This window comes from Pleurodeles waltl, chromosome 5, assembly GCF_031143425.1.
Source record: "Pleurodeles waltl isolate 20211129_DDA chromosome 5, aPleWal1.hap1.20221129, whole genome shotgun sequence".
Classification (NCBI taxonomy): domain Eukaryota; kingdom Metazoa; phylum Chordata; class Amphibia; order Caudata; family Salamandridae; genus Pleurodeles; species Pleurodeles waltl.
In genome coordinates this window covers 1255362268-1255389873 of record NC_090444.1, presented here as the reverse complement: position 1 = coordinate 1255389873, position 27606 = coordinate 1255362268, and the positions used below count along the sequence as shown (strand labels likewise).

Genomic DNA, 27606 nt, shown 5'->3' with positions numbered 1-27606 from the left:
ATCCAAGCAACAGTGCTTCGCAGAAGTATGGAGGGAAGCCCAAGTTGCTGCTTTACAAATATCTACTACAGTAACACCTCTAGCCAAAGTTGAAGTGGCAGACTTAACCCTGATAGAATGAGCTCTACTACCCCCAGGAGTAATCTTCTTTGCTAATGAATAACAGATCTTAATGCAAAGAATGACCCACCTGGATATGGTTCTTTTATCGACAGCTAAGCCTTTCATCTTTCCCACATATCCAACGAAGAGTTGGTCATCCAAACGAAAGTCCTTTGTTCTATCAACATAGAAACTGAGAGCCCTTCTCGGGTCTAAGCGATGGAGTCTTTCTTCCTCTTTTGAAGGGCGAGGAGGAGGATAGAAGGATGAAAGAGTAATAGACTGCCCCATATGGAAAGGAGTGACAACCTTAGGAAGGAAAGCCACCCTGGTTCTCAACACCACTTTGTCAGCATAGAATGACGTAAAGGGAGGTTTTACACTAAGAGCCTGAAGCTCACTCACACGCCTAGCAGATGTAATAGCAACAAGGAAAACTGTCTTTAAGACCAACAAACTTAAAGAACAAGAATGCATAGGTTCAAACAGTGAACCCATTAAAAAAAGTCAAAACCAGATTTAAATCCCACTGAGGCATGAGAAACTGAGTGAAAGGAAACTTATTAGCTAGGCCTTTCAAGAACCTAACAACTATATGCGATTTGAACAAGGAAGGTTGATCAGGAAGGCAAAGAAAGGCTGACAGCGCTGACAAATAGCCCTTGACAGTCGCAACTGCACAACAGTTCTGTGCTAAAGTAAAAGCAAACAACAAAACATCCGACAAATGGGCTTTCAAGGGATCAATTTGTTTCTCTCCACACCAAGCCACATATTTCGCCCATCTGCCGGCATACACAGTCTTAGTGGAGTGTCGCCTGGCATAGGTAACATCCGCCACTTCTGGTGGGAGAGAAAAAAACTCAGATTGCCCTGTTCAACCTCCAGCCATGTAGGTGCAGGCTCTGGAGGTGAGGGTGTAAAACCTGCCCCTGTGAGAGGAGATCTTCCCTGAGAGGGAGACTGAGCGGAGGGCACAGTGATAGTTGGAGAAGGTCCATGTACCACACCCTTCTCGGACAATCCGGAGCTATTAAAATGAATTGAGTCCGATCTTGACGAATCTTCATCAGAACTCGAGGAATCAAGGGTTTTAGTGTGGGGGGGGGGAGGGGGGGGGGGGGGGGGGGGGCACGTGTAAAGTAACTTGCCCCATCAGGACATTTGTAACACGTCCCACAAAGCTCCTTGCACCAGATAATGGAGGCTGCAAAACGACGAGTGCCAAATAGGTCTATCTGTGGAGAACCCCTTTAGGAAGTTGGCTCTGTATATACTATCTCAAAGTGAGAGATAGTGTGAACACACACTCTAAGACTTAACTCCAGGCCAAACGTTTTTATATAGAAAAATATATTTTCTTAATTTATTTTAGAACCACAAGATTTGAGGTAATTCCAAAAAATGCAAGGTACTTCACACAAGTGACTATAGGATAGAAATTTGATTCAAAGCAGTAGTGCACATAGTTTTAGTTAAAACGTCAATAAGCTATTTTAAAAGTGGACACTACAAAAATCAACAGTTCCTGGGGGAGGTAAGTTTGGTTAAGTTTCTCAGGTAAGTAAAGCACTTACACAGTCAGTCTCCTGGGCATAGGCAGCCCACCATTGAGGGTTCAAGGCAACCCCAAAGTCACTGCACCAGCAACACAGGGCATGTCAGGTGCAGAGGTCAAAGGAGGGCCCAAAATACATAGGCGCCGATGGAGAGTCTGCTAACAGGTAAGTACCTGCATCCTCGGGGAGCAGACCAGGGGGGTTTTGTAAAGAAGGGGGGGGGGGAGGGGGGAGTCACAAACAGGCACACAAAACACACCCTCCGCGGCACAGGGGCAGCTGGGTGCAGCGTGCAAAGTAGACATCGGGTTTGCTATTGAAAGCAATGGAGAAACCCGGGTGGTCACTTAGGCGATGCAGGCAGGGCACAGGGGGGCTTCTGGGGCCAGCCACCGACACCGGCTAGGTAGAGGGACGCCTGCTGGTCACTCCTGCACTGGAAGGTGGTTCCTCTCGGTCCTGGGGGCTGCTAGTGCAGTGCTTGGTCCAGGCGTCGGGTTCCTTGTTACCAGGCAGTCGCGGTCAGGGGGAGCCTTTGGATCCTCTCTGCAGGTGTCGCTGTGGGGGAGCAGGAGGGTCAACTCAGGTTACTCACGTCGTCGTTGGCACCTGGGAGTCCTCTCTGCTGTATTAGTTCTCTGGAGGTCGAGCCGGGGGTGTCAGGTGCAGAGTAAGAAGTCTCACGCTTCCGGCGGGAAGAGAGAGTTCTTTGAAAGTTGCTAAAAATGTGCAAACTTGTTGCCTTTTTTGAACAGTGCTGCTGTTCTCAGGAGTTTCTTGGTCCTTCGGGTTCAGGGCAGTCCGCAGGTCCCTGTCAGATGCGTCGCTGTGAAGTTCTTTTGAGTCTGGAGACAGTCCGGTAGGGCTGGGGCCAAGTCAGTTGGTGTCTCTGTCGTCTCTGCTGGGCTTTCAGGTCAGCAGTCCTTTGTTCACGTTGCAGGAATCTGCTTTCCTGGGTTCAGGGTCGCCCCTAAATAATAAATTTAGGGGGGTGTTTAGGTCAGGGGAGCAGTAGCCAATGGCTACTGTCCTGGGGGGTGGCTACACCATCTTTGTGCCTCCTCCCTGAGGGGAGGGGGGCGCATCCCTATTTCTATTGGGGGAATCCTCCAATCTCAAGATGGAGGATTTCTAAAGGCAGGAGTCACCTCAGCTCAGGGCACCTTAGGGGCTGTCTGACTGGTGGGTGGCTCCTCCTTGTTTTCCTCACTATCTCCTCCAGCCTTGCAGCCAAAAGTGGGGGCAGTGGCCGGAGGGGCGGGCATCTCCACTAGCTGGGATGCCCTGGGGTGCTGTAACAAAAGGCATGATCCTTTGAGGCTCACCACCAGGTGTTACAATTCCTGCAGGGGGGAGGTGAGAAGCACCTCCACCCAGTACAGGCTTTGTACCTTGCCACAAAGTGACAAAGGCACTCACCTCATGTGGCCAGAAACTCGTCTGGTTGTGGAAGGCTGGCAGAAATTGGTCAGCCTAGCACTAGTAGTCGGACTGGTATTCAGGGGGCATCTGTAAGATGCCCTCTGGGGGTAATTTACAATAAATCCCACACTGGCATCAGTGTGCATTTATTGTGCTGAGAAGTTTGATACCACACTTCCCAGATTTCAGTGTAGCCATTATGGAACTGTGGAGTTCGTGTTTGACAAACTCTCAGACCATATACTCTTTATGGCTACCCTGCTCTTACACTGTCTAACAATTGGCTTATACACTGTAGGGGCATAGTGCTCATGCACATATCCCTCACCTGTGGTATAGCGCACCCTGCCTTAGGGCTGTAAGGCCTGCTAGAGGGGTGACGTACCTATGCCACAGGCAGTGTGAGGTTGGCATGGCACTCTGAGGGGAGTGCTATGTTGACAGTCATTTTCTCCCCACCAACACACCCAAGCTGTGAGGCAGTGTGCATATGCTGAGTGAGGGGTCCCCAGGGTGGCATAAGACATGCTTTAGCCCTTAAGAGACCTTCCCTGGCAACAGGGCCCTTGGTACCAGGGGTACCATTTACAAGGGACTTATCTGTGTGCAGGGGTGTGCCAATTGTGGGAACAAAGGTACAGTTTAGTGAAAGAACACTGGTGCTGGGGCCTGGTTAGCAGGGTCCCAGCACACTTTCAATTATAACTGGCATCAACAAAAGGCAAAAAGTCAGGGGGTAACCATGCCAAGAAAGGCAATTCCTTACAACCCCACACTCTGAAGATGCGAAGAACCATACCCGGATGGAGACGCCACTCGTGGTCAGCCGAGAAATGCCGACTGAGACTGTCCGCATGTACGTGGAGAACTCCGGCCAGATGGTTTGTTACTATACAAATCCGACGGTCCTGTGCCCAGGACCAGAGCAGTTGAGCCTCTCTGCAGAGAAGGTACGATCCTACTCCTCCCTGCTTGTTGATGTACCACATTGCGGTAGTGTTGTCCCGTCAAGACTTGAACTGACTGACCGCAAAGGGCTGGGAGAAAGGCCTTGAGAGCCAGAAGTATCGCCCACAATTCTAACAGATTGATATGAAAAGCCTGTTCCTCTCCAGGTCCTCCAGATGAGCACTCCACCCTAGAGTGGACGCATCCGTTATGACCGTGGCCACTGGAGGTGGTAGAGCAAACAGCCTTCCTTGGGAAAGATTACTGCCCACAGCCCACCATCATAAATCTACTGCAGCGTCTCTGGAGATCGTTATCAACTCTTCGAGATCCCCTTTGTGTTGCAACCACTGCCTGCGGAGGCACCAATGGTGAGCCCTCATGTGCTAACGTGCATGAGTGACTAGCAGAATGCAAGAAGCAAACAGACCGAGCAAACGTAGGGCCTTCTTCAGGACTGGAACAACCACTCCTTTTTGAAACACTGGAATCAACACCTGAATGTCCTGGATCCGATGAGGCGGAGGATAGGCCAGATTCAATGTTCAATGTTGTATCCAGTACTGCCCCTATAAACAGGTGTTGTTGAGAGGGTTCCAGGTGAGACTTGGGCACATTTACCGTAAAACCCTGAACAACAACTGTGATGTCATTTGGAGATGACACAGCACAAGCTCTGGAGAATTGGCTTGGATCGGCCAGTCGTCCAGGTAAGGGAATACCAATATTCCCTTCCTTCTGAGATGCACTGTGTTGGACTTTTTTTTCCATATGCAGGGTCATCCCCAGTCTTTGTCTCCTGCCTCCTATTTTTTCTGACCTGTCGCTGTTGGCTCTAGGACTCTGAGCACTGTATCACTGCTGACCAGTGCTAACGTGCAGGTGCTCTCCCATCTAAAGTTGGTATGAATGGCTTATCCCTAATTGCAATATTTAATTTACCTGTAAGTCCCTTGTACAGTGGTATCGCCCAGGGCCTGTAAATTAAATACTACGAGTGGGCCTGCAGCACTGCTTGTGCCACCCACTGAAGTAGACATTCAAACCTGTCTCAGGCCTGCTGGCGCAGGGCCTGTGTGCGCAGTTTTCTGCCACAGTGACCTGGCATTTAAATTTACTTGCCAGGCCCAGAACTCTCCTTTTACTACATGTAAGTCACCCCTTAAGGTACGCCCTAGCTAGCCCTATGGGCAGGGTGCCATGTATGTAGAAGGCAGGACATGTGCCAGGTTGCGTGGCCTGTCCTGGTAGTGACAAACAGCCTAACTTGGTGTCTCACTGCTGTGAGTGCTGCCCTCTCATAGGCTTGCATTAGAAATGCCCTGCCTTATGTGTAATGGGTATTGTCTGATTTATGAGGGGTAGTGTAGGCGTGTTTGGTATGGTTGTGATTGTGATAATAAATGCTGCTTACTGGTGTAGGTGTATTTTTTATTACTATTACAGAAATGCAACTTCTAGAAAGTTAATCTTTCTCTGTGCTTATGACTGGTGTTTTGCAGCTTGACTCCAATCCATGTCTGGGCAGACTGACAGTTGGGGCTTTGTGCATACTTTTCAGACAGCCTGTATACAGGGAGGGTGGAGGTGTGACAGAGGTGCATCTGCATACTGAATAGTCTTCCTTGGCTGAGAGAAGGGAGACGCGGGGCACACCTACAGTTGGATTATTGTTTAACCCCCACTGATGTTTGGAGCCTGTGCTGAAGGAGAGAGGGGGCACTCCCAGAACCAGTTGTAACTAGTTGGAACCTCCTCTCCCCACCATTGTAAAACACTGCAAGGACTGAGTATAAGTACAGGGGAATTTTCCCCACAATTTGGAGACTCTTGGAATCATTTTGGAACTGGACACAAAGGACTGGAAGGACTCACCAGGAACCACCAGGGACTGCTGCTGCTGTGCTGACCTGTCACCTGCTTGGTCACTGTAAAGGACTAGCCACCTGCTTGCATCCTCTGTGCTGGCCCGTTGCTGGGCCCCTCCCCTTGGGGGCCTTTTTCTCTGACTCTTGTCCCCCAGGGGCAGAGTGCTGTGGCTCCTGACACCTGCGACGATCTTAAGCCACGAAGAGTGCCTCACAAGGTGTCTGTGACTAGCAGTGTGGAAAGCGCTGCTTCTGGAGTGTTGATAGCGCATGAAAAGCGCTTTTTCAGACTGTGGCAAGGAATCAACGCCGCAACCCAGGTTTAAGATGATGCCCTAGGCGCTTTTGAAAGAGCGCGTCGCTGTGCCGTGTTCACCGACGCAGCCTGCGGAGGCTGTACGACTGAAGCGCGAGTGACATGCGCTTCACAATGCCCCCGGGGCACAAAGGAAATCCTTTTTTTTGGAGACCGGAGCAAGTGGTGCCCCCGGGGCGGGGTTCATTCTGTGGAGTGCCCCCGGGGCACCTGATTCGGGCCTGGATGACACCGGAGGCAGGCAGGAGAGCAGGAAGCCTCTCCTTGCCCTGCCGAGCCCAGAGGGGCTCTTTGTCGGACTGCAGGCGGGGCGGCGGCCTAGCCAGAGGCTCGTCTGCGTCGCAGGTCCCTTGTTTGGGCCCTTGTGGGCCAGTGCCATTTCTGTGGTTCCCCCCACATTGGAGGGCCAGTGCAGGCCCGGGGGGGGGGGGACCCCTAGAGATCGGGGCCCGTTACAAATCGGAGTGGGTGCCTAAACTACTTTGAGGACTTTGCCACCCTCCCCCCTTCCCCACCCCCTCATGAGGGCCGGTTGAGGCCAGGGGGGCCCTCAGAAATCACGGGCACCCAGTGGGACCCGTCCACCGCCATCACCTTTGTAAAGACTCGAGGTGCGGAAGTAAGACCAAAAGGAAGGACCGCAAACTGGTAGTATTGCGACCCCACCACAAACCGGAGATACTTCCTGGGTGACTTGAGAATGGGGATATAAAAGTAAGCATCCTGCAAGTCTACCGACACCATCCAATCCTCTTTGTTCAACGCCAAAAGCACCTGCGCTAGAGTCAGCATCTTGAATTTTTCCTGTTTGAGGAACCAATTCAAATTCCTCAGAACCAGGATAGGTCTCAATCGACCATCCTTCTTGGGAATCAGGAAATATCTCGAATAGCATCTATGACCCCTTTCCTGCTCTGGAACCAACTCCACTGCGCCTTTTGATAAAAGGACATGAACCTCCTGCTGAAGTAACAGGAGATGATCCTCTGAACAAAATAAAAGACCGGGAGGGATGGGACGGGGAAACTACCGAAAGGGAAGGGCATACCCTTTCAGCACAATATTCAGTACCCAGAAGTCCAATGTGCCTTTGTCACTCTGTGGCCAGGAACAAAGCCTGTACTGGGTGGAGGTGCTTCTCACCTCCCCCTGCAGGAACTGTAACACCTGGCGGTGAGCCTCAAAGACTTACCCCCATTGTTACAGCGCCACAGGGCATCCCAGCTAGTGGAGATGCCCACCCCTCCGGCCACTGCTCCCACTTTTGGCGGCAAAGCTGGAGAAAAACAAGGAGTCATCCACCAGTCAGGACAGCCCCTAAGGTGCCCTGAGCTGAGGTGACCCCTGCCTTTAGAAATCCTACATTTTAGTTTTGGAGGATTCCCCAAATAGGATTAGGGATGTGCTCCCCTCCCCACAGGGAGGAGGCACAAAGGGGGTGTAGCCACCTTCCAGGACAGTAGCCATTGGCTACTGCCCTCCCAGACCAAAACACACCCCTAAATGTAGTATTAAGGGGCACCCAAGAACCCAGAAAAACAGATTCCTGCAACCTGAACTAAGAAGAAGGACTGCTGACCTGTAAACCTGCAGACCCAACGGAAGAGACAACTGCTTTGGCCCCAGCCCTACCGGCCTGTCTCCTGACTCGAAAAAACTGCAACAGCAACGCATCCAACCGGGACCAGCGACCTCTGAAGCCTCAGAGGACTAACCTGAACCCCAGGACCAAGAAACTCCCGTGAGCAGCAGCTCTGCTCAAGAAACAGCAACAATCTTGCAACTTTTCTGCCGGAAGTGTGAGACTTTACCCTCTGCACCCGACGCCCCTGGCTCGAGATCCAGGGAACCAAGACCACAGGGAAGACCTCCCAGCGACTGCGACCCCATGAGCAGCCTGAGAAGACCCTCCTGAACCCCCACAGCGATGCATGCAGAGAGAATCCAGAGGCCCCCCCTGACAGCGACTGACAAGAGACAAGAGACCCGACACCTGGACCAAGCACTGCACCCACAGTCCCCAGGACCAGAAGGAACCCAACCTCAGTGCAGGAGTGACCCCCAGGTGACCCTCTGCCTAGCCCAGGTGGTGGCTGGCCCGAGATGTCCCAGTGTGCCCTTCCTGCAGCGCTAGAGTGACCCCCGGGTCTCTTCATTGTTTCCTATATAAAACCCGATGCCTGCTTTGCACACTGCACCCGGCCGCCCCGTGCCACTGAGGGTGTGTTTTGTGTGCCTACTTGTGTCCCCCAGTGCTCTACAAATCCCCCCTGGAGCACCCCTGTTCTCCATAGACGCCTATGTGATCTGGGCACCTCTTTGACCTCTGCACCTGACCAGCCCTGAGCTGCTGGTGTGCTAACTTTGGGGTTTCCTTGAACCCCCAACGGTGGGCTGCCCATGCCCAGGAACTGAGACTTGTAAGTGTCTTACTTACCTCACAACCTAACCAATACTTACCTCCCCCAGGAACTGTTGATTTTTGGACGGTCTACTTTTAAAATAGCTTATTGCCATTTTAACAAAAACTGTATATGTTATTGCTCTAATTCAAAGTTCCTAACTTACCTGTGTGGAGTACCTTGCATTTAATGTATTTACTTCAAATCTTGAACTTGTGGTTCTAAAAATAAATTAAGAAAATATATTTTTCTATATAAAAACTATTGACCTGGAGTTAAGTCTTTGAGAGTGTGTTCCTCATTTATTGTCTGTGTGTGTACAACAAATGCTTAACACTACCCTTTGATAAGCCTACTGCTCGACCACACTGCCACAAAATAGAGCATTAGCATTATCTAATTTTGCCACTATCAACCTCTAAGGGGAACCCTTGGACTCTGTGCACACTATCTCTCACTTTGAGATAGTATATACAGAGCCACCTTCCTACAGGATAGCTGAGTTAAGAGGCAGATTTCTTCAATGGGCCTAGTGATCAGCACGTCTAGTTCAACCTCCTTATTTCAAATGTTTGCAGACTGCTTCTTTTTTTGTTTACGGATTACTTACTTTCTTCACATGACTGATTATCAAAGGAAATGCTCAAGTGGGGAAGTCAGAGCTTGAGTTGGAGATGTGGTCAATGAAATTCTCTAACATACTCAAACCCAAAATACTGAGGGAAACACTGGAAAGTATTCATAAACATCTCATGTCAGAAATCTGACACAAAGATGGCGCAAATGTTGAGACTTTTTATTGATTCACCTTTTTTTTTTTTTTTTAACTTTTCTGGGATAATGCAAGTAACATATTCACACTCACATTTGAAAACATATCACATAGTAAACTGCACATTTTTCATAAAGTTAACAGTTGCTATATTTTCTTCATATGTGAAGACAAAAAGTATTACACTTTATTTTGAATACTTATTATATGATACGATATGAGGACACAACATTAGACACAGCATAACGACTGCGGGAACAGCAGGAAACAATGCAAGATAGATGGTCACAATAGACAAAAGTAAAACAAAGATGAGTAAGTCGGGAGAGAAGAGAAAATACTAGACAAGAATAAAATCGAACCAGAGCATTTTTTTTTTTTTTTTACAAAACGTGTACCTTGTACGATCAATTACATCAAACTAGAAGTGTGTGTGTCAACTTACCTGACACAGATGGAAGACCATCTAAACCATCATATATGTCCACTGAGTTATCATCCTCACCCTTACATGGAGAACCTGATAAAGAAAATCAGAAACATGTTTCAGTGAAAGAGCATCTGAACATCAGATATGACAAGATAATCTGTACCATTTTATGAAGTCCACGGAATGAACAGCAAGATTCCAAATACAAAGTCATATCACATATGAACATACAAAAAAGGCATCTTTGATAACGCAATTATAAATAGAAAAAATTAAATGATCAGCGATGCAGACATTACAAGCCAGGAATCTCTAAACACATAACAGCATATCTGAGACGTCTCTTAAAAAGCCATAAAAAAAGAAGATAAAAATAGAAGGCGTTCAAGTAGCAGCTTTCCCATAAGAAGAAAAACACAAATTTGACCAGAATCAAGTTCCATCTACTCCCTTTGACATGTCGGACACCCACGAAATAAGCATTTTTGTTAAAATAAAAAAATCCTGCGATTTTTACAAAAGTACCCGCAAAAATGGTTGTTTTAAAAATAAATGAGACAGATTCCCCTTGTAATGAGTCTGTGCAAAGCCAATAAAAATGAGAAAAGCTAGCTGGTTGGAGAGGTGTTAAGTTGTTATGTCGCCTTGCAAATGCCCAGGGCCCTCGTCCTGTGCTAACAGCTTTGGCACTGCTCTCTGCTTACCTATCTGTCTTTCCAGGCCAAACTGGTATATGTCTTGTGGCACCCACCCACCTACCCCCATCAGCCTCTTGACTCTTATATCGCTCAACGTACTGAGTTGGTTTCACGTTCAAGTAGGGAACGGCGCACCCTTCCAAAAGGATACACCGGCCAAAAGGTACAGCTCCTTCTTTCTCCACTGTACACTGCCTAACATTCTGTACTAGTTTATCTTCAGGTAGGGCCCTTACTCCTTAAACTGGAGTCATCTTATTTTTTTTTTTTTAACCACGTGTTATGTTAATAGTTTCACAGCTGCAATCATCAATAAATATTTCAGGGTTTGGAAATTGTATGTTTGGATACTGTTACAAGGAAAAGGCAAATACCAAGTTAAAGGCACTGTAAACCACGCCCTGCTTTTAAACCATATTTACAGAACTTATACCAAACAGACTATTTCCTAACTCTCCTAGCAGGCCGGAGTTAATATTCCACAGGCTGCTGTGCCTCCAACTGAGGGACCCACCCCCCAACCCTACAGAACAGGAGGAGGACCTATTCCAAGGTCTTCCTTCGTAATACAGATGAGGCCAACCAATCAGGTCCCCTTGAGGAGGGACAGTTGTTCATATGTGCCGCCCTTTACACTCTTCCCAAACCCTCAGATAGGGAATAAATGCATACCGCCCTTATGATGCTTATTCTCGATGAGATACACCAGATGTTTTCCTGTCACTTCCAGAGTTCAGAAGAGGGACTTGCTCTGTGTAATACTACTACTACTACTACTACTAATAAGAGAGGTAAAACAGTGACCACAACGCAACACGTAAAGCATACTTTGGATGGTAGGATTTTTGTGAATTCCTGAAGTTTCCATCACAGATATGTAAGGAAATAATGGCAGGTGTGGGGGCTGTTCATTATGGGCATTATTGTTTGCTGTGTTAGTTTCATTATGAAGTATTATGCCTGCCCACAGGCTGGCCGCCCAGCAGGTTATTGGTTTGTCTTTTGAATCTGTCTCTGAATATGGCTCCAAAACTGAATTTGCATCTGGGGCAGAGGACCAATTTGAAGATTCTAGAAGTGAATATTTTGACCTACAGGAATCCTCTGAAGAGGAATCAATTATTAGTGCTGATCAAGTGCCTCTTTCAGAGGACGACACTGATATGCCAGTAGTGCAGGAGAGCAAGCTGGATTGCAGCCAGGGACTCTAAGTTGCCCCTAAAATGGTATAACCTATTTTGCCTGCCTTTAGTGGTGTTACAGAGTAAAGAGTCAATACAGATAACTTTCTGTATGTCAGTTTCTTCCAACTGTTTATAGATGATGTGTTTTTGGTCAATATTGTTGAGCAGACTAATTTTTACACAGTATAGCTTTTGAGGGACAACAATGCCACACTTAAGACCCATTCCATAGCTATTTGGTGGACTTCCACAAATCTCCATAAGATTAACCAGTTCTGGGGTTTAAGTTTGCAGATGGAATTAATAAGGAAACCATCACTGTTTTTATACTGGTCTACTAGTCCCTAAATGGCAACTGCTACATGCCCAGCAACCATGAATCCAGATCAGTATTTGCTTCTGCAATGGATGCTACTTTTATGCATAATCCTACAGCACTGTCACATGATCATCCTAATTGTGATTGTCTCTGCAAGATTCGGTTGTCCTTGACGATTTAATTCATTGTTTCTCAGAGATCTATATTCCAGGGAAAGAGAGATTTGTTGAGGCTTCTGGTCCTGGTAAAGGGCCGCTTGGTTTTCACACAAACCATTCCCTGCAACAGAGCACATTATGTATTAAGCTCTATATGCTGCGTGAAAGTGTCACTGGATATGCGCATGATTTCAGGGTGTACACTGGTAGAGATTCTTCTACTGAACCCCCTGGCTGCCCTTCCACTTTTAGAGGTGGTGAAAAAAAAATTGTGGGAACTTCGCAGAGGGCTTTTTAATAAAGGTCACCATTTATACATGGACAATACTTTTTTATACATGTGTTCAGTTATTTAAGAAATTGTTCCAAGTGTGCACTGTGGCATGGTGCACAATCCACTCTAAAGGTCACCGTAAAGAGACTGTGTGGAGAAAAAAAAAACTGAAAGCGAACAGAGCATGCAGTGCCATGTATAGTAATGAACTTCTTGCTTTCAAATGTTCAGGCTGAAGAGCTGTCCCCATGCTCACAACTATCCACAATAAAAGCACTTCATCTGTGACTGTTTTGGGTCGGATAGCAGAAGTGTGCAAACCTGTGTGCATTTTAGACTACAACAAGCAAGGCAGGTGTAGATAGAGCAGATCAATAGTTGGAGCCTCACAATGCTATTCGAAAGCCATGTATCTGGTACAAGAGATTTGCTGTTAATTTGTTTCATTTGGCATCCTTCAATGCTTACGTTGTTTTCTGATATTGTTCTCCGGATTCCAAGATAAGTTTTGCACAGTATCAGTAGTCTGTAATAGGCAGCCTTGTTGTAGTACAGCAAGCAAGTGTTGCCAAAATCAGAATGGTGGAGGGTATGGCTAGATTGAAAGATCACCACTTTCCTAAATACATTCCTCCAAGACTCACAAATCCTTTCCTTTTCGGACATGCAGAGACTGTCTCCGAAGAGGAGTACAAAAGGAGAGTCGTATGTACTGCCCACTGTGTCCATCCAATCCTGGCCTATATGTACCCACATGTTTTAAATTGACCCATACACAGCTCAAGTATTGGGAGCAACCATCAGAGTAAGAGGGAACTGACTGGTCTGTATTGCAATATATTTTTTGTTTAGATACCTTGTTGGCAGCAGTTTAATGTGTTTACACCTGTTGTGTATTCAGTCATAATTGTTATTTCATCATCTAGCAATAGGTTGGATATTTCTCTTGGAATTTTTTTTAGCTAATTTTAGTTTGGTGTTTTGTTTTTTTTCCTGTCTGTGCATTGTGTATAATCTGTTCATTGGGGGAGTGCTTTAGAAACTAACATGGTGTGAAGCTTCATGTTGATGTCTGAGTGGTATGTTGACTGGTCCCTGGCTGGCAGTGTGTGTGGACTGGTGTTGGGATGGTGGGGACTTGCTGCTGGTCACTACACAAACACACACACACGCGCAAACACCATACCCACATTCCGCCAGTTGCAATGTAACATGACTGCTGTGTCTGAACTGGCATCTGGCAGGTAGATCGTAAGGCTTGCGTTTGGTTGGCTGTGTGTGTTCAGTGACTTGCTACTTGTCATTATACAAACATTAACAGTGAACGCCTGACTGCCGGTGTGCATGAACAGCTGTTTTTCTGGCAATGTGTGTCTACTGACTTGCTGATGGTCAACACACACACACACACACACACAGGCAGCCAAAAGCCAATTCACACACCACCAACCAAATGTCAGCCCACACACACGTCCAGCCAGAATGACTACTGTATCAGACCCATGGGCGTATGAAAGTGATGGGCCCTTGAGGGGTACGGTTTGTTGATGTGAGAGTTGTAATGTGCTGGGCCCACAGCTGCCGATGCTAATGGTTTTCTGTGTGAGACGCACAAAAAGTGTGTGAATGCCTTGCAAAGCGGTTGGTGCCTTGCCATGGCTTTACAGCTCACAAGCTGTGAGCTACATATTCAGTATTACATAATTTAAATGATCTTATTAACAGTGATTTCTACATTTCATCAAATCTTTTGTTAATAAAAATCACATTTTGAATTTTTCACAATCCCCTTATACTAAATCCAATCAATATGTGTGTGTACTTGAGTTGTAGATTGTTGTGCAGTCGTATTTTCTATCTTTCATTGTCAGGGTCTACATGGTCTCTAAGGAAAACCTACCAACCCCAGCTATGTTGGCAAACTACACTCCAGGGGACTCCATGGTGGTGCCTCACATGGATCCCACAACATTTTCCTATGCATTTTCTTATGTCTCCTGATGAAAATGGTACCTCACCTGTGGGGGTGGGACTAGAGCCCACAAAAGGAAGGGGTCCAAGACGCAATATGGCTACATGAAAAAAAGGAATAGCTGCAGCTTTTGGGCCCAGGCTCAGCAGCCACCCAGGGAATCCTACCAAACCCTGGCATGTCTCAAAAATAGACACCCAGGGAAGTCCAGAGTGGTAGGTCTCATGTAGATCCCACTAACTTTTCTTATCCACAACGACCTGAAGACCTTGCATAGAATTATTCAATTTCATTGGATTTCTGTGACAAACAACGTGAATCAGCAGTAATCTCAAAACTCATACAAACCAGCATTCCCCTACTTGTCCCAATATAAATGTTGCCCAACTTGTGTGGCTGAGCCTAGTGTCCACAATAGGACTGGATCAAACTAAGATCAAAGGGATTCCTTGCATAAGGATTCTCAATGAAATGTGGGAATACAGAATAGTGGAACACTTGTTATTATCAATTGTATTTTTCTGTATTTGTGCCTTCAAAATGTAAGCCTGTGTGTCAGAAAACAGACATTTTGAAAAAATGCACTCTAATTCACATGGTAGTATGGATACCCACAAATTCAGATACTTACAAATAGCTGCTGCTCCTAAACTCTGTATCTGGTGTCCATTTCAGAAATATGTGTTTCCTTGACACCCATTTTTCACACACTATATTTTACCATATGAATGCTCTACAGAAAATGAAAAACCATAGTAAGGCGCAATTCTGTTGTTGGCTATTGGTGCCCCTGGTTCTTGGAAAACCTACAAACCTTATACAAACCCAAAACCAGAAAGGTCTAGAAGACCTAATGGTATACTGATTTTGTAAATCGACTTTCATCACAATAAATTACAAATTAAATGTTGTAAAAAAAAAAAAAAACATTGCTGTTTTTTTTCCAACTCATTTTCAATACTGGTTTTATTTTAACAGTTTCTTTGGGGATACCTTGAGGGATTATAGACAAATTACCCAATGCTGCATTTTGAATGTTGTCTACTTTTCAGAAATCTACAGCTTTCAGAGAACACTCATGAGTTCCCACCACAAAATGGAAGTAGGCTGAAAGCACAAAAACACGAAAAATGGTCCACTTCTTTGAAAAATGCCAGAACTATGAAAGATGGGGGACTTAAGCACAGTAAACCTTTTCGATTATGCGTGCGTGCGTGTGTGTGTGTGTGTGTGTGTGTGTGTGTGTGTGTGTGTAATGTAGCTATGTTTTGGCTATTTTCTAGCTCCCCTCCAATGGAATCAACAAACCCTGGGTACTTTTAAAATCTTCAGGATGTTGGGGGGGGAATACAAATTTGACATCTACACCTTAAGTAGAAAGAAGGTTGTGGAGTCTTAACTGTGAACTACTCCAAATAAACAAAAAAAAGTCTTAGCATTCTAGGTGGAAAGGCTTACCAGCCAAGAAGTTAAAGGTAAAGGTATTCACATTGCAACTGACCATCAGAAATCTTAAAAGTTAAATACTGACTCACTTTTCAAACAGGTGAATAGGGACATGACAGCTTAGGGTGACCTACCACCATCTATTGCTGGGTGTGGTGCGTTAAAGACGTTTCCCCTCAAGCAACTGTTTATGTGGTATAAGATTACTCATGTGAGATCCCTATGCACTCCAATGACAACTTGCAGTCCCTGGCAACAAAATTTCTGTTGGCAGGTGGTTGGTGCTAATATCCTTTACTAAATTTGTACTGTAACCATATGAAGGGGGGCTTAGAGTTTTCAGAAATTAAATTATATCTCCAGCCATCAAAAAATAACCCCTATCAATGAACGTTTGTTCCTAGTATGCAATGATGCGAGCAACTGTTACAAGCTGAAGTAATTAGGCTAGTATAGCCACTTCGATCTTCTGTACGGAGGATGGACTGAGCATGTAGGCCTCCACTCTGTCAAATTGCTTTGCTGTTAGCATCATCCGGTGAAGCGGATTCGCTGTGAGAGAGTTGCTACAGGTGACCATCCCCTCCCCTTCAGACTTGGCAAAGGCAGGTGGTTGGCCTGGCAGGTTTTAGAGCCTTGGACTTAATTGATATTTCTAGGTTGGGGAATTCATGAGAATGTGACCATATAATAACATTTGAGCAACTGTCAGCGGACTTCTCGCTGCACAATTCAACCAATATATCTGGATGTAGCATTCCCTTGAAGCTTGCAGAAAGAAAATTAGTTCACTCCCCCAATTTAATTACTAGTGAATTCAGCATCACCATTGAATGGGTAGATCAGAAAGGTAGCATCATGTCTTACAAAATCCTAGTCAACACTCCAGAACCACTACAATACCCAAGGACTAAGAAGGAGCAAGATCTTGGGTTGCCAAGGAGGCCGAGTGGACGGAGGCAAAAAATGGCCCCATATACTGTAGTCTAGCAGTATCAAAGCTATTTTGCACAACACAGCTGAAATATTTTCACAGTGTCTCCTACATTTGACGTAGGCTGTATAAATGAAAAGGAGGTACTGTCCTCATCGCCCAAGTGCAAAAAATAAATGGGCACCTTCATCTACATGATATACCCATGCCCGAGGAATCAGAGGTACTGGTCTGACGTATAGGACACAATGGATCTAGTAATTCATAGGTTTGTTATGCATCACCTAAAAATGGCATTTCCTGGCCAGATGGATAATTAGGGTAGATCACTGGGCACTCACATGCTGGTGGCAATGACCATTCTTCTAGCAAAGAGAGAGAGAGACTGCAAACTATTGGAGAGCCACCAAGGCACCCGTATTAGAAAAAATTATCCAGGGAATGGACTACTGCACCGGAGCAGAAGAATTAATTTATAAGGCTCATGGGTGCCCACAGATGCAGGTGGGGGCTAGAGGTTGAAGTACTTTCACAATGTCTTTGCTTCACAATAATTTCTCATTATATGCTTATTTTGGGCGGTCTGCTTGTTATTAAGTAGTAGTATTATGATAGATATATATATATATATATATATATATATATATATATATATATATATATATATATATATATATCTCACAGGTGGCCAATCCACATGTTTGTTTAAAACCCAATAAAAGATTTTGTAAAACGAAGGTAGGGATTAGACTAACTGGTAAGGGATGTTTGATGAAACATGACTGAGTATTTATGACTCACTCTTTTAATTATCTTCTTAGCTGACTTACCAATCAAACCAATAATCATCACTCCTATTATTTGCAGATGAATAGCTTATATAAAATATCTGTCCGTTGAAAAATAGCATCAAATGGATGAATGTGTCTATATTCACGGATTTTGGTGTGGACGGGGGTCAGCATTTCACAGTTGATGAGATAGTCTTGGATACGTTTGTGTGACTCTTCCTCGCAAGAGTATAACTAGTGGGAAGGGTCAGAAACGTAACAATTTTCCTTTTCCCTGAAAATGTTAGTTTATTTTTGGTGCTTGGGAAATCTATCTGGTGTGACCCCAATATTTTGGGGGAACAAAACATATTTAGAATAAAAGACAACGTGCCCACAGTTTCCTGAATTTCTCACCTGCACCAGTGTGTCTCTTCACCAATATGGCTCAAGTGACCCCCTTCCATACACTTACAACACTTCACACAAAGCCTTGCTCAGCAACAAGCTTTATACAAGATCATCCAGTAAATCCAGTGAAGTGAAGTATAAATGCCCAAAGGCCACTGAGTCATGTTTTCAGTCTACGTTGGTGTCAACCTAATCCACCTCAAAAGTGATTCCTCTTTTTTGGCTCTACTTTGAGGAAAACATTTGTTTGATACCAGAAAACAGTAACAGCTTTGCCGTAAGCCCCACAAAGTGAAATTACTTTGTTTTATTAAATCAAACAAAATGCTATAATGAATTTCAGGTGACCTTCAATTTACCTAAATGTTAACAAATAGATACTTCGTTTCTTCTTTAATATTTCAAGCAGGTCTATTGAACATTATGCTGGACTCTAAGCCGTAATGTTTTGCCCTCTTATGTTAAGGACTAGCCCAGCTTTAGCAGCCTAATGTTTAGCTACCGTTTGAAGGGATGGTGGCACCAACACCGACTCAAACTTTTTGTTTTCTTTTCTATGGTGGCCAGGGTGTATGGGTAGAGAACTTGGGCGGCTCTACAGAACCTCGGGTCATGAAATTCCTACTCCATTATTTAAAATACAGATTGCATACGGTATTTTGTTTTTCACCATTATTAAGCTGACTTCAGCTAATGCTTCGGATTATGTGTTGATTGCTTGTTTTTTTTTGGTCCAGGTTCCCCCGATATGGTTTTCTCAGAGAGCAATTTCTTTTTTAGTCATTCCCCAATCTCCGACATTTAAAAATCTGTTGTTTAGGCACTATATTTCATCCAGGAATGGCTAAGGTAGACCAAGAGATTAACAGTTACAGCAGCATTGAAGAAGCACTGAAAAAGGAAAAAGACTGAAATTGTATAGTCCGGAAAAGTGAAAGCACTCACATGCCTGTATAACATACTATGATTGTTTTCACCCCTGGGGAACCAAAGTAACAGTGTGAACAACAAACCTTTACTGGTGGCCACTGCTGCTTCAAAAGGAGCAGTCACCAGCTGAACCTTTCACAGATACTAAACTCAACCACTGAATCAAATAAAAGTGCTGATTAAGAACTCAAAAGGGAGGCTATTACAGATGTTCTCTTGGTGTTTGAGAAGAAAATCATGAAATATTGCCACTGTAGGTGCACACAGAGGGGTGGAAAGGAGCAAATGTGGCAATCAAGTGTCTGAGCAGACATTAGGTATTGGTGGGTGTCCGAGAGTGGGACAAATGCGGGTGCAATAGCAGTATCATGCCTCATGCTCCTCTAACACCTCTGGACCAAATTCCCATTTAGTTACTAATATCCTAGATCACTGCATTTCCACAAGCCATTCACCTCCTCCAAACCTCTAAGATATAAATTAATGTTGTTAATCAATGCAAAAAAAAAAATAGAGAGGTACTCAGCCACTCACTGTCTTGACCTCATCTCCCACATTAAGTATCAAAAAATCAAAGACAAGTAATTTTGCCTCTCAAATCTGGTCTGCCAACAATTTCCAAAAGGCTGCTTAAACTGCCTCACATAGCACAATTCAGTACACTACATACTAAAATACCATTCAAGTCTGAGAACACACAGATTAAGCAACTACAATGAAAACAAGCATATGCAATGCAATGGGTCTCGCGTTTGCTCGAGTTAGAGCAATTGGCATTTTAAACTCCTAACCAGACTTTTCTTGCCACAAACTGAAAAGTAAAACAGTTTCACATAAGCAAGCCGACAGCCACCATGAATGCGAAGCAGACACACAAAAGGAAACAGAAACTAGCTTGCAGTGAAACATATTGGCAAAAGTGCAATTATCCATGTAACAGGGTCGATTTCATGTAAAGTGCTCGATTACTGCCCAGCGAGATCACGCTGCCTACGAAATAAAAAGAAAAAGTAGCCCATAAACCATACGAAAAACATTAAGCCTAGTATGTTTTCAGTAGTTGGACGGTGTACTCGAGGAGGGCTAAACCCCCGGGAAAGGCATGACTTGTGCATGCCTTTAACTAATGAAATCAAGAGAATTTTAAAACGCAAGCCCACGAACCCACCAAACTGATGGGCGTCACATGAGTGTGGTTAAAAGCCCACCAAGAGTTTACACCAGGGACAGAGCACTTTGCGCGCTCAACCCTAAAAATGGATACTTTGGCATGTTAATTTCAGACCGATCTCTGCACAAGACTTCCTGAAGACTGCTGGGATGGCCCATCTGCAACTACATCTCACAACACCTTGAAGCAAACTTACTGCCAAACCAGTGCAAGTACATTATAAAAAAGGACAAGAGGTGAGGACCATGGTTTGCACCTCCTTTACTAAACAGAGCAGCCAAATTTCAAAACAAAGGCACTGCCTTTCCCAAAAACACTAGAAAATGAATTACACAAAAACACATAAGATTAAATGACCATTCGTCATATCGCTGTCTCTCCAAAAGCTCCAAAAGAGGGCCATCTTGGCCTCTATCTCTTTTTTCTGCTGCTCAGAAGTGAGACGTGGACCCTCTCTTTCTTTCTCTTTTTGAATTCTGATGAACAATTGTTTTTGGTGGAACATATCCTGCCTATGGTGGCTTTAATTGTTCAAGTTAAAACCAGTGTTCTCTTGCTGTCATTGTAGGGTTTTTACGAAGCAACGAACATTTTTCCTACTCTGGCTCGAACTGTTTTATTATGTCCTTCGAGGGCACGCTATAAAAGGTCACCAGATTCAAGGTCATGTGCACTCTTTTGAGTTCTTTCTTGTTGATGCACAATGCTGCTGGAACAGTCTTTCTTAATAAGTGAAGAGGAACATACGAAATCTATGCAGTGTGTGTGTGTAGCCTGACAAGACTGGAAACAGTCTTAGCTCACTCTCTGGTGGTATGGAGTCCAACATCTTGGGAACCAGATATCAGAGAAGAGAGCAGTTTGTGAACCAATGAGCGTGGTGGCTCCAGCTCCACTCCCACTGCTGCAGTTCTATGCCGTCTGATGTTTAACTGTCCACTGTTGGAATTTACTCGGATGACTGCCAAGCATAACAGCAGCAGTTCTCTTTACAGGACGTCCATTTTAGCAGACATTTTATTTCACAGCTGTGAGGCATATACAAACCTGTTCGGCAAGCCAGGGTCTGCCACTGGAATGGGACGCACTAAATACCCTCAGTTGAATTGTGAGGATTCCCTACACAGTTGGGTGGTCCAGGCAAAAGGTACTATTTAGTATAACGGTTAGGGGCTAAGAAGCCTCTAAGACACTAAGAGAATCATACCTTGTGGTACCTGGAGAGGATCATCACAGGTCACCAAAAGTACAGTGAAACTGCACAAGCTTACGCTGTCACAACTCTCACTCTTTCCAGAAGGTAGATGACAGTAAGCCATCAGGTAATATAGACATGCATGTGCATTTCAGGGCTAGGATCAAGAGGAGGCCTCAACCACATAGGCTTTATATATACCACAACTTTGTTCCACAGAATACCAAGAGGTCTAGAAGTAAAGCATTCCGAATGACATGCAGGTTGAGATCAAAGCATTAAGATCAACGATGAAGACAGGTGAACATATTCAGATGACACTTGGAATACAGGAAGACAGATCTTCCAACTCAGAGGAGGGCTATGTGAAGATCTGTGAGATGCAACTGTTATGTGTAACGAGATGCAATTAAAAAGTTGGTGATTGCGACCCAGGAGGAGGGGCCAGGTGAAGACCAGGCTTGGGTGTTCAATCCCAGTAACCTGCATAATCCAAGGTCACTATTAAACAGCTGTGCTGCAAATTTCACAACAGCTGGGTCAGTGAAGAGTTGGAAGAGTTCCAGTAACAACAGTACCAGCACAAAAAACAAGGGGTGGATGGGAGAAGAAAAGATGCTGTAAAGTACACTGCATGCTCAGCATTTAAAGACAATAAAATAGAATATCTATTTAAATAAATATGTAGCTGCACAACTGGATCAGGAACCTCACATTTTTTCAATGGCCCAGAGATGTGTATGTATATGCACAGCCAAAGGTTTTGAAAAAAGAAAATGAACAACAATGTAGCCAAACTCAATTAACAAAACATCCCTGATAGGGAATGAAAGATTTCTGAGACATACTGCAGGTCGCATTAATTCAGGGATGGGGGTGTTACTTTTACAGCCAAAGCAGAGGGAATCAACCCAGAAAAAGTTGAAAGAGCCATACAGACTAAAAAGATAACTGCTACACCACGGAGATGGGTAACATTTTTAATGTAGAATTTGGATATTTATCGCTCCGAAAAATAAATTAGAGTTGTGCAAATGAGACAAAGTAGTTTTAAGTCAGTATTCAAATTTGCAACCACCTTACTTAATAGAGACTAATATTATGAAGCACGCTACGACCAGAATGGATTAAGGAATTGTAAGCCAGTAGCAGCACATATCCTGAAATCAGGATTTAAAATGCCCCAGAGCCCACAAAGTCTTTAAGGGTAAGCTTCAAAGCGTAAATCCATTTAATGAGAAAGATGAAGTTCAGTGATTCAACATCACGTATAGATACGTAGAAAGCAGCCAACATGTGTTTTATGTCTATGACGACGTTTTCAGGGCTGCAAATTCAATAACAACATACAATTGTTTTAGTCTACACATATATATATATATATATATATAAATAATAGTACAACAAATGATATACCAGCACCCACATGTGCCAATGGTGGGATGCAGGTAAATATAAAACCCATCAGACCATCCGTTGCCATGCCAGTCTAAAGCCGAGAAAGGGACACCGTGATAAGAGTGCAAAAAGCGCCTGTAGAGTTTAAAGCCAGGTAAAAAACTAAGGTCCAAAAGAAACCTGCAGTCAATAGGAAATAAAGGACTCACACCACGTGTCCCATTAGTGATGAGAGGTGAGAGAAATAAAGTGAAATAAACAGTCGCATTGATACTCTTCAGAAGGGAGATGTAAATTAATGGATTGTACCTGGGCGATCCAACAATGTCACTGAAACCAAGACGAAAAGTACAAACCCAGTAAGTACGTGGTGACGTTTCAGTTTTCGAGAAGGTGCTGCTAGGTAAGCGGGTATCCCTGTTTGAATGTGACCAAGTCACAGAGGGCGAAGAGAGAAATGGGAAAAATGAATATGAGAAATGAACAGTTATAAAAAAGAACAAAACGTAACCGAGGTTCAGGAGAATGTGCATACCTGATATTATATAATGAGGTAAATTAAATCTCTTGGATAGTTTTGCTGATAGTATTGGCAGGGAAGACGTGATAAGTCCCCCGGGGTGTTCTGAAAAGTTAATTGAGTAAGCACAAAAGAAGGCATCGTTAAGGCAATAAATCAAGCGCAGAGATGAGAAAATGGTGAAAGGACTTATCAGTCAAGTCCGAGCGTTTTGTCTAAGGGCAGTAAAGTCTGACTGGCAACCTGAGAAGACATAAAAAGAGGACTGCATGGTGCTGGTGTCTTTAATAAGGACGGCAATTAGCACGCCATTTTTAAATGTATGTCATCTGTGATGGCGAAACAATAACAGTAGCTGTTCAAGTGTTGGATACCATGAAATTCAAGGAAGCAAAGCGGAATAAAAGATCAAATGAGTTTTAAAAGGGACATGAACCCGTAAGCCCTCAGGCAAAGAATCATGTTAAGGATAACAATCAAAATGGCAGGCCCACATACAAACACAACTACTTACTTTTTTGGGGGGAAAAATTGGAGTTTGGTCATTATTTAGTTTGGAACCAGAACGCATAGTTATAAACCTTAATATAGGAATTATAGTATAAATAAAAGATACAACCAGGTTCTTTGAATAACAGAATAATGAACCATGAAATCCAGAAAACAGACAATAAAGACAGATTTAAGCTGTGCCTCATTTACAGTGACCCGTCAACCTTAAAGCCCAGTTCACTAACTTTATTTATCAGGGCAGGACAGATGCCAATATCCAAAAGTCAAAAAGCAGGACCCTGAAGTCTGCACTCCTCTCCAACCCAATAAATATCAGTTTTCTCTCTGCAGTCCCTGACCCATTCATGAAACATAAATAAATTCTCATCTCCAGGAACCACAATGCTACCTCAAGAGGATCTTGGTATCATCAGCATACAAGTCAGTTTAACGGATCAAGCAAGCCAGTTGTTCAACAAATGTTTGATACACCAAGATACAAGGCAGAGCCTTGGGGGAACACTAGAGGTGTTTGCCTTAAAATAAGGCTGGCAAAAGCTGTAAAAGTATCCCTGTAAGGGTCAGTTAAGAAAGAGCAGAATCAGCTGCAGGTCACTCAGATACAGTAACTTTCTTGGGGTTAGCTGGATGTCAGTCAGGAGAACATTAACTTTTCATCCAGTCAAAAGTTGTTGACGGGACCAGAACAGTGGTATCACAGTCCTTAGTTTCAGGGTGTTCATGGAGTAAACAAAAATGTGTTGTATGCATCTTAAGGGATGAAAAGCCACTTGATAGTCATTAGGCATAAGCAGCATCAATGAGGCAATCAAATAATTTTGGGAAAAATATACTAACTGAGCAACTACCTTGTACATTCAGGCTTAGCACAATAACAAGAAATGGGTTCAATTTTAGGAGGAGAGATATTTTGCAAACTTACCAACTTTTAAATCAAAAATTCGGAAACACTCAGACCCAGGCAGTCTGTGAATCAAACATTTTCCCTTTCTTGAGCACAACCAAATCAAGTGTGTTCTAAACTGTGTGACAGATATTTTCAGAAACGGATCTAAGAAAAGGACTTCACACATTTTCACCAAGTTTAGACCACAAGAGATTCAACATACTCAGTCCACTGACAATAAATTTTCGAAAGTAGTCAAATCACCTGCACAAAGCCTTCCGGAACAGGTGATTACTGCAATGAGAGCCAACATGACATATATATATATATAGCTAGGAGTACGGTACATAACCACAAACATGGTTTAAAATGACGACCAACACACATTGGATAAGGCCTAGTTGAAAAAAAAAAAAAAAAAAAACCTGCATGTATGTTTGCCTGGAAGCAACTGGATGATGAGCTTGTAAGCTCCACGGGAAATGTAAGGGAATGGCATTTCCATCAAAGGACTTGGGGGGGAGGGGGGGGTCATTACAACCTCAGTGGTCTTTTTTGAAGACCGCTGAGGGACCGCCGTGCGGAAGACTGCCAGTGGTGGCGGTTTTCCGCTCGGCCTTTTATGACCGTTGGCAGCTCTCCGTCCTTTTACCTTATCACTGTCCGTGAGGGGAGGGGAGTGGGGGGGTGTTGTGTGGGTGCATGGGGGTGTGCATGTATGTAGAGGGGGTGGGTGAGTGCGTGTATGCTTGCAGGGGTGTTGTGCGTATGGGAATGAGTGCGTGTATGTCTGTGGGTATGCCTGTATGGATGTGTGCATTTATGTTTGAATGTGGGTGTGCGTGTCTGACTGTGTGTGTGGATGTAGGCATGTATGTCGGCGTGTGTGCGTGTAAGTGTGTAGGTGGTGCCTGCGTGGTGCGTGTCGTTGATGTTGGGGGTCAGGGTGGGGAGGGGGGCCCTGCCACCATTGGGGGGGTGTGGCAGGGGTGGTGGGGGGTGTAGGGGAGGGAGTCGGGGTGGGGGAGACCCCTATCAGTGCCAGGGAAGGAATTCCCTGGCACTGATAGTGCTTACCGCAATTGATTTCATGGCGGTTCAAACCGCTGGAAATCCACGGCGGTAAGCCAGGTCCAAATACCGCCGGCGGTATAGTGACGCCCGCTGGGCTGGAGAACCAGGTCTCCAGCCCAGCGGGCGGAACGGATAACCGGCAGATGACCATGGCGGTAACCGCCATGGTCATAATTCCCCAAAGTAAGACCGCCAGCCTGTTGGCGGTCTTACCGCCGGTTTAACACCGACCGCCAGGGTTGTAATGACCCCCTATGTCTGTTGGTGAGCACGGTCTCTCCACCTACTTAGACATTGTGGGAAAAATTATCACAGGTTCCCAAATCTAAAAGGGACTAGAGAGGTTACCTACACTTCCTTAGGTCCTCTGGGTATTTTTACAGAGAATATTAGGTCACTAAGAGTCCAGAGACTCATCCATCTAATTACTGCTCTAGAAATATCAGCATTTATACGTGGAAAGTGTTGTAACACCGAACAGTGTGCGACCCTCATCCTTGGAGTGTGCCAATAAGTCCATTGTGCAATTCAGGAGCCATGGATGACTCCACCATTAGATGTTTATGACTGCACAATACCACCTTCGATGTTAAGTATCGCCCTTGGGTGCCAATAAGAAGAAACCAATAAATACCGGAGTTGGCACCCTGAACACTGAAAGAACAATCTTGTAATCCTACCAATCCCTTGAATCGTTTTGGGTAACACCATTTGAACCAGCACCAGCGTATCTACTCCCAGTGTACTGGACACCCCTAAATACGACCCACTGTCCAAGGTCCAATTAGCCTAACAGTGGCATCCCACTTTTTGGGTCAATTCACTTTGGATGGTGGGGCAATTTGCTTTAGACATGATTGCTGTAGCAAGGTTCAGGAATACCGAGCTATCTGCTGTGAACCTTGGTTTGCAAATTAACAGAGAAACTAAGACACAGAGCAGATGTACCAATAACATCTTAGTTACACAATTTGGGGGTGGGGGGTGGAGGAGGGGTAACGGCCATGCTGAATGGTCTGCCCTGAGACAGCACTCTCTGGCCCTAGGCAATCCGGCTAACTCATTATTGCCCTGAAGTTCATTCGATGCCAGGAACTGAGCGGACTGGAGGTTGAGGCTCGGGAGCAGTGGTGGCTGTAGCAACAGGGGCCCAAACCTGGACTGAACTGCTGCTCGGAGGTGCAGCACAATCTCAGATCTCCGACGACCCGCTGGGAGGGTGATTAACAGTCCTGCAGAGAGCGACTCCAGCCCTGTCGCCTAAGAAAGGCCCTGCGGCCTGCATCCAGAGGTGCCTAATGCCTTGTGGCACTACCTCTGGAGAGGTGGCTGCAGGGCTGGTGCCACAAGACCTTAGAGCACTTGCCCTCCCACACACGCCCTGATGGATGAGCAGTAGTGGTGCCACCCCCCCTCCTCTCCCACCTCCACCCCCTTCCAGGAGAGAAAGGGGGTCACAGCTAGTAATTTCTCCCATTCTCCACAAATCCTTTCAGGTTGTGCACCACAAGGTAAGGGTGTTAAGATCCACCCTCCCCTTGTTCTACTAACTTGGAAGGAGACAGTGACTTCCCTCCCTCACCTTCAAACCTGTACTACTGACATTTATTGCTGTAGGGAGGGAATTGGCAATTACCCAACCATCCTTTATTGACCTCATAATCAGGAGATAACAGCAACACAGGGAGAACGTCACAATCAGTGGGACCCATCAAGGGGACACTCCTCCCCTAACAGAGGAGAAACTGGACACTATACTTGCTGCCTTCGTTTCCACAAGGGATGTCCACAAGAGTAAAAGTGACTGCTTGGTTGTGGAGACAGGGCTGCTATGCCACCACCACTGTAAAATGCCTAACTGCCTCCAACTGGTGGAGGCCAACCATATGATGCAGGGCCCTACATCCAAATCACATACAGCCGACCTGGACTTC

General features: G+C 45.0%; 1 protein-coding gene across 3 annotated transcripts in view; it reads right to left on the bottom strand.

Annotated features, from left to right (window-relative positions):
* Positions 1–27606, bottom strand: part of CASP8AP2 (caspase 8 associated protein 2) — a 248152-nt gene that overhangs the window by 170963 nt on the left and 49583 nt on the right. For all 3 annotated transcript variants that reach the window (XM_069235500.1, XM_069235501.1, XM_069235502.1), the window contains one exon: positions 9835–9909. In XM_069235500.1, the coding sequence (XP_069091601.1) occupies positions 9835–9909 (75 nt within the window). The remainder of the gene's footprint in view (positions 1–9834; positions 9910–27606) is intronic.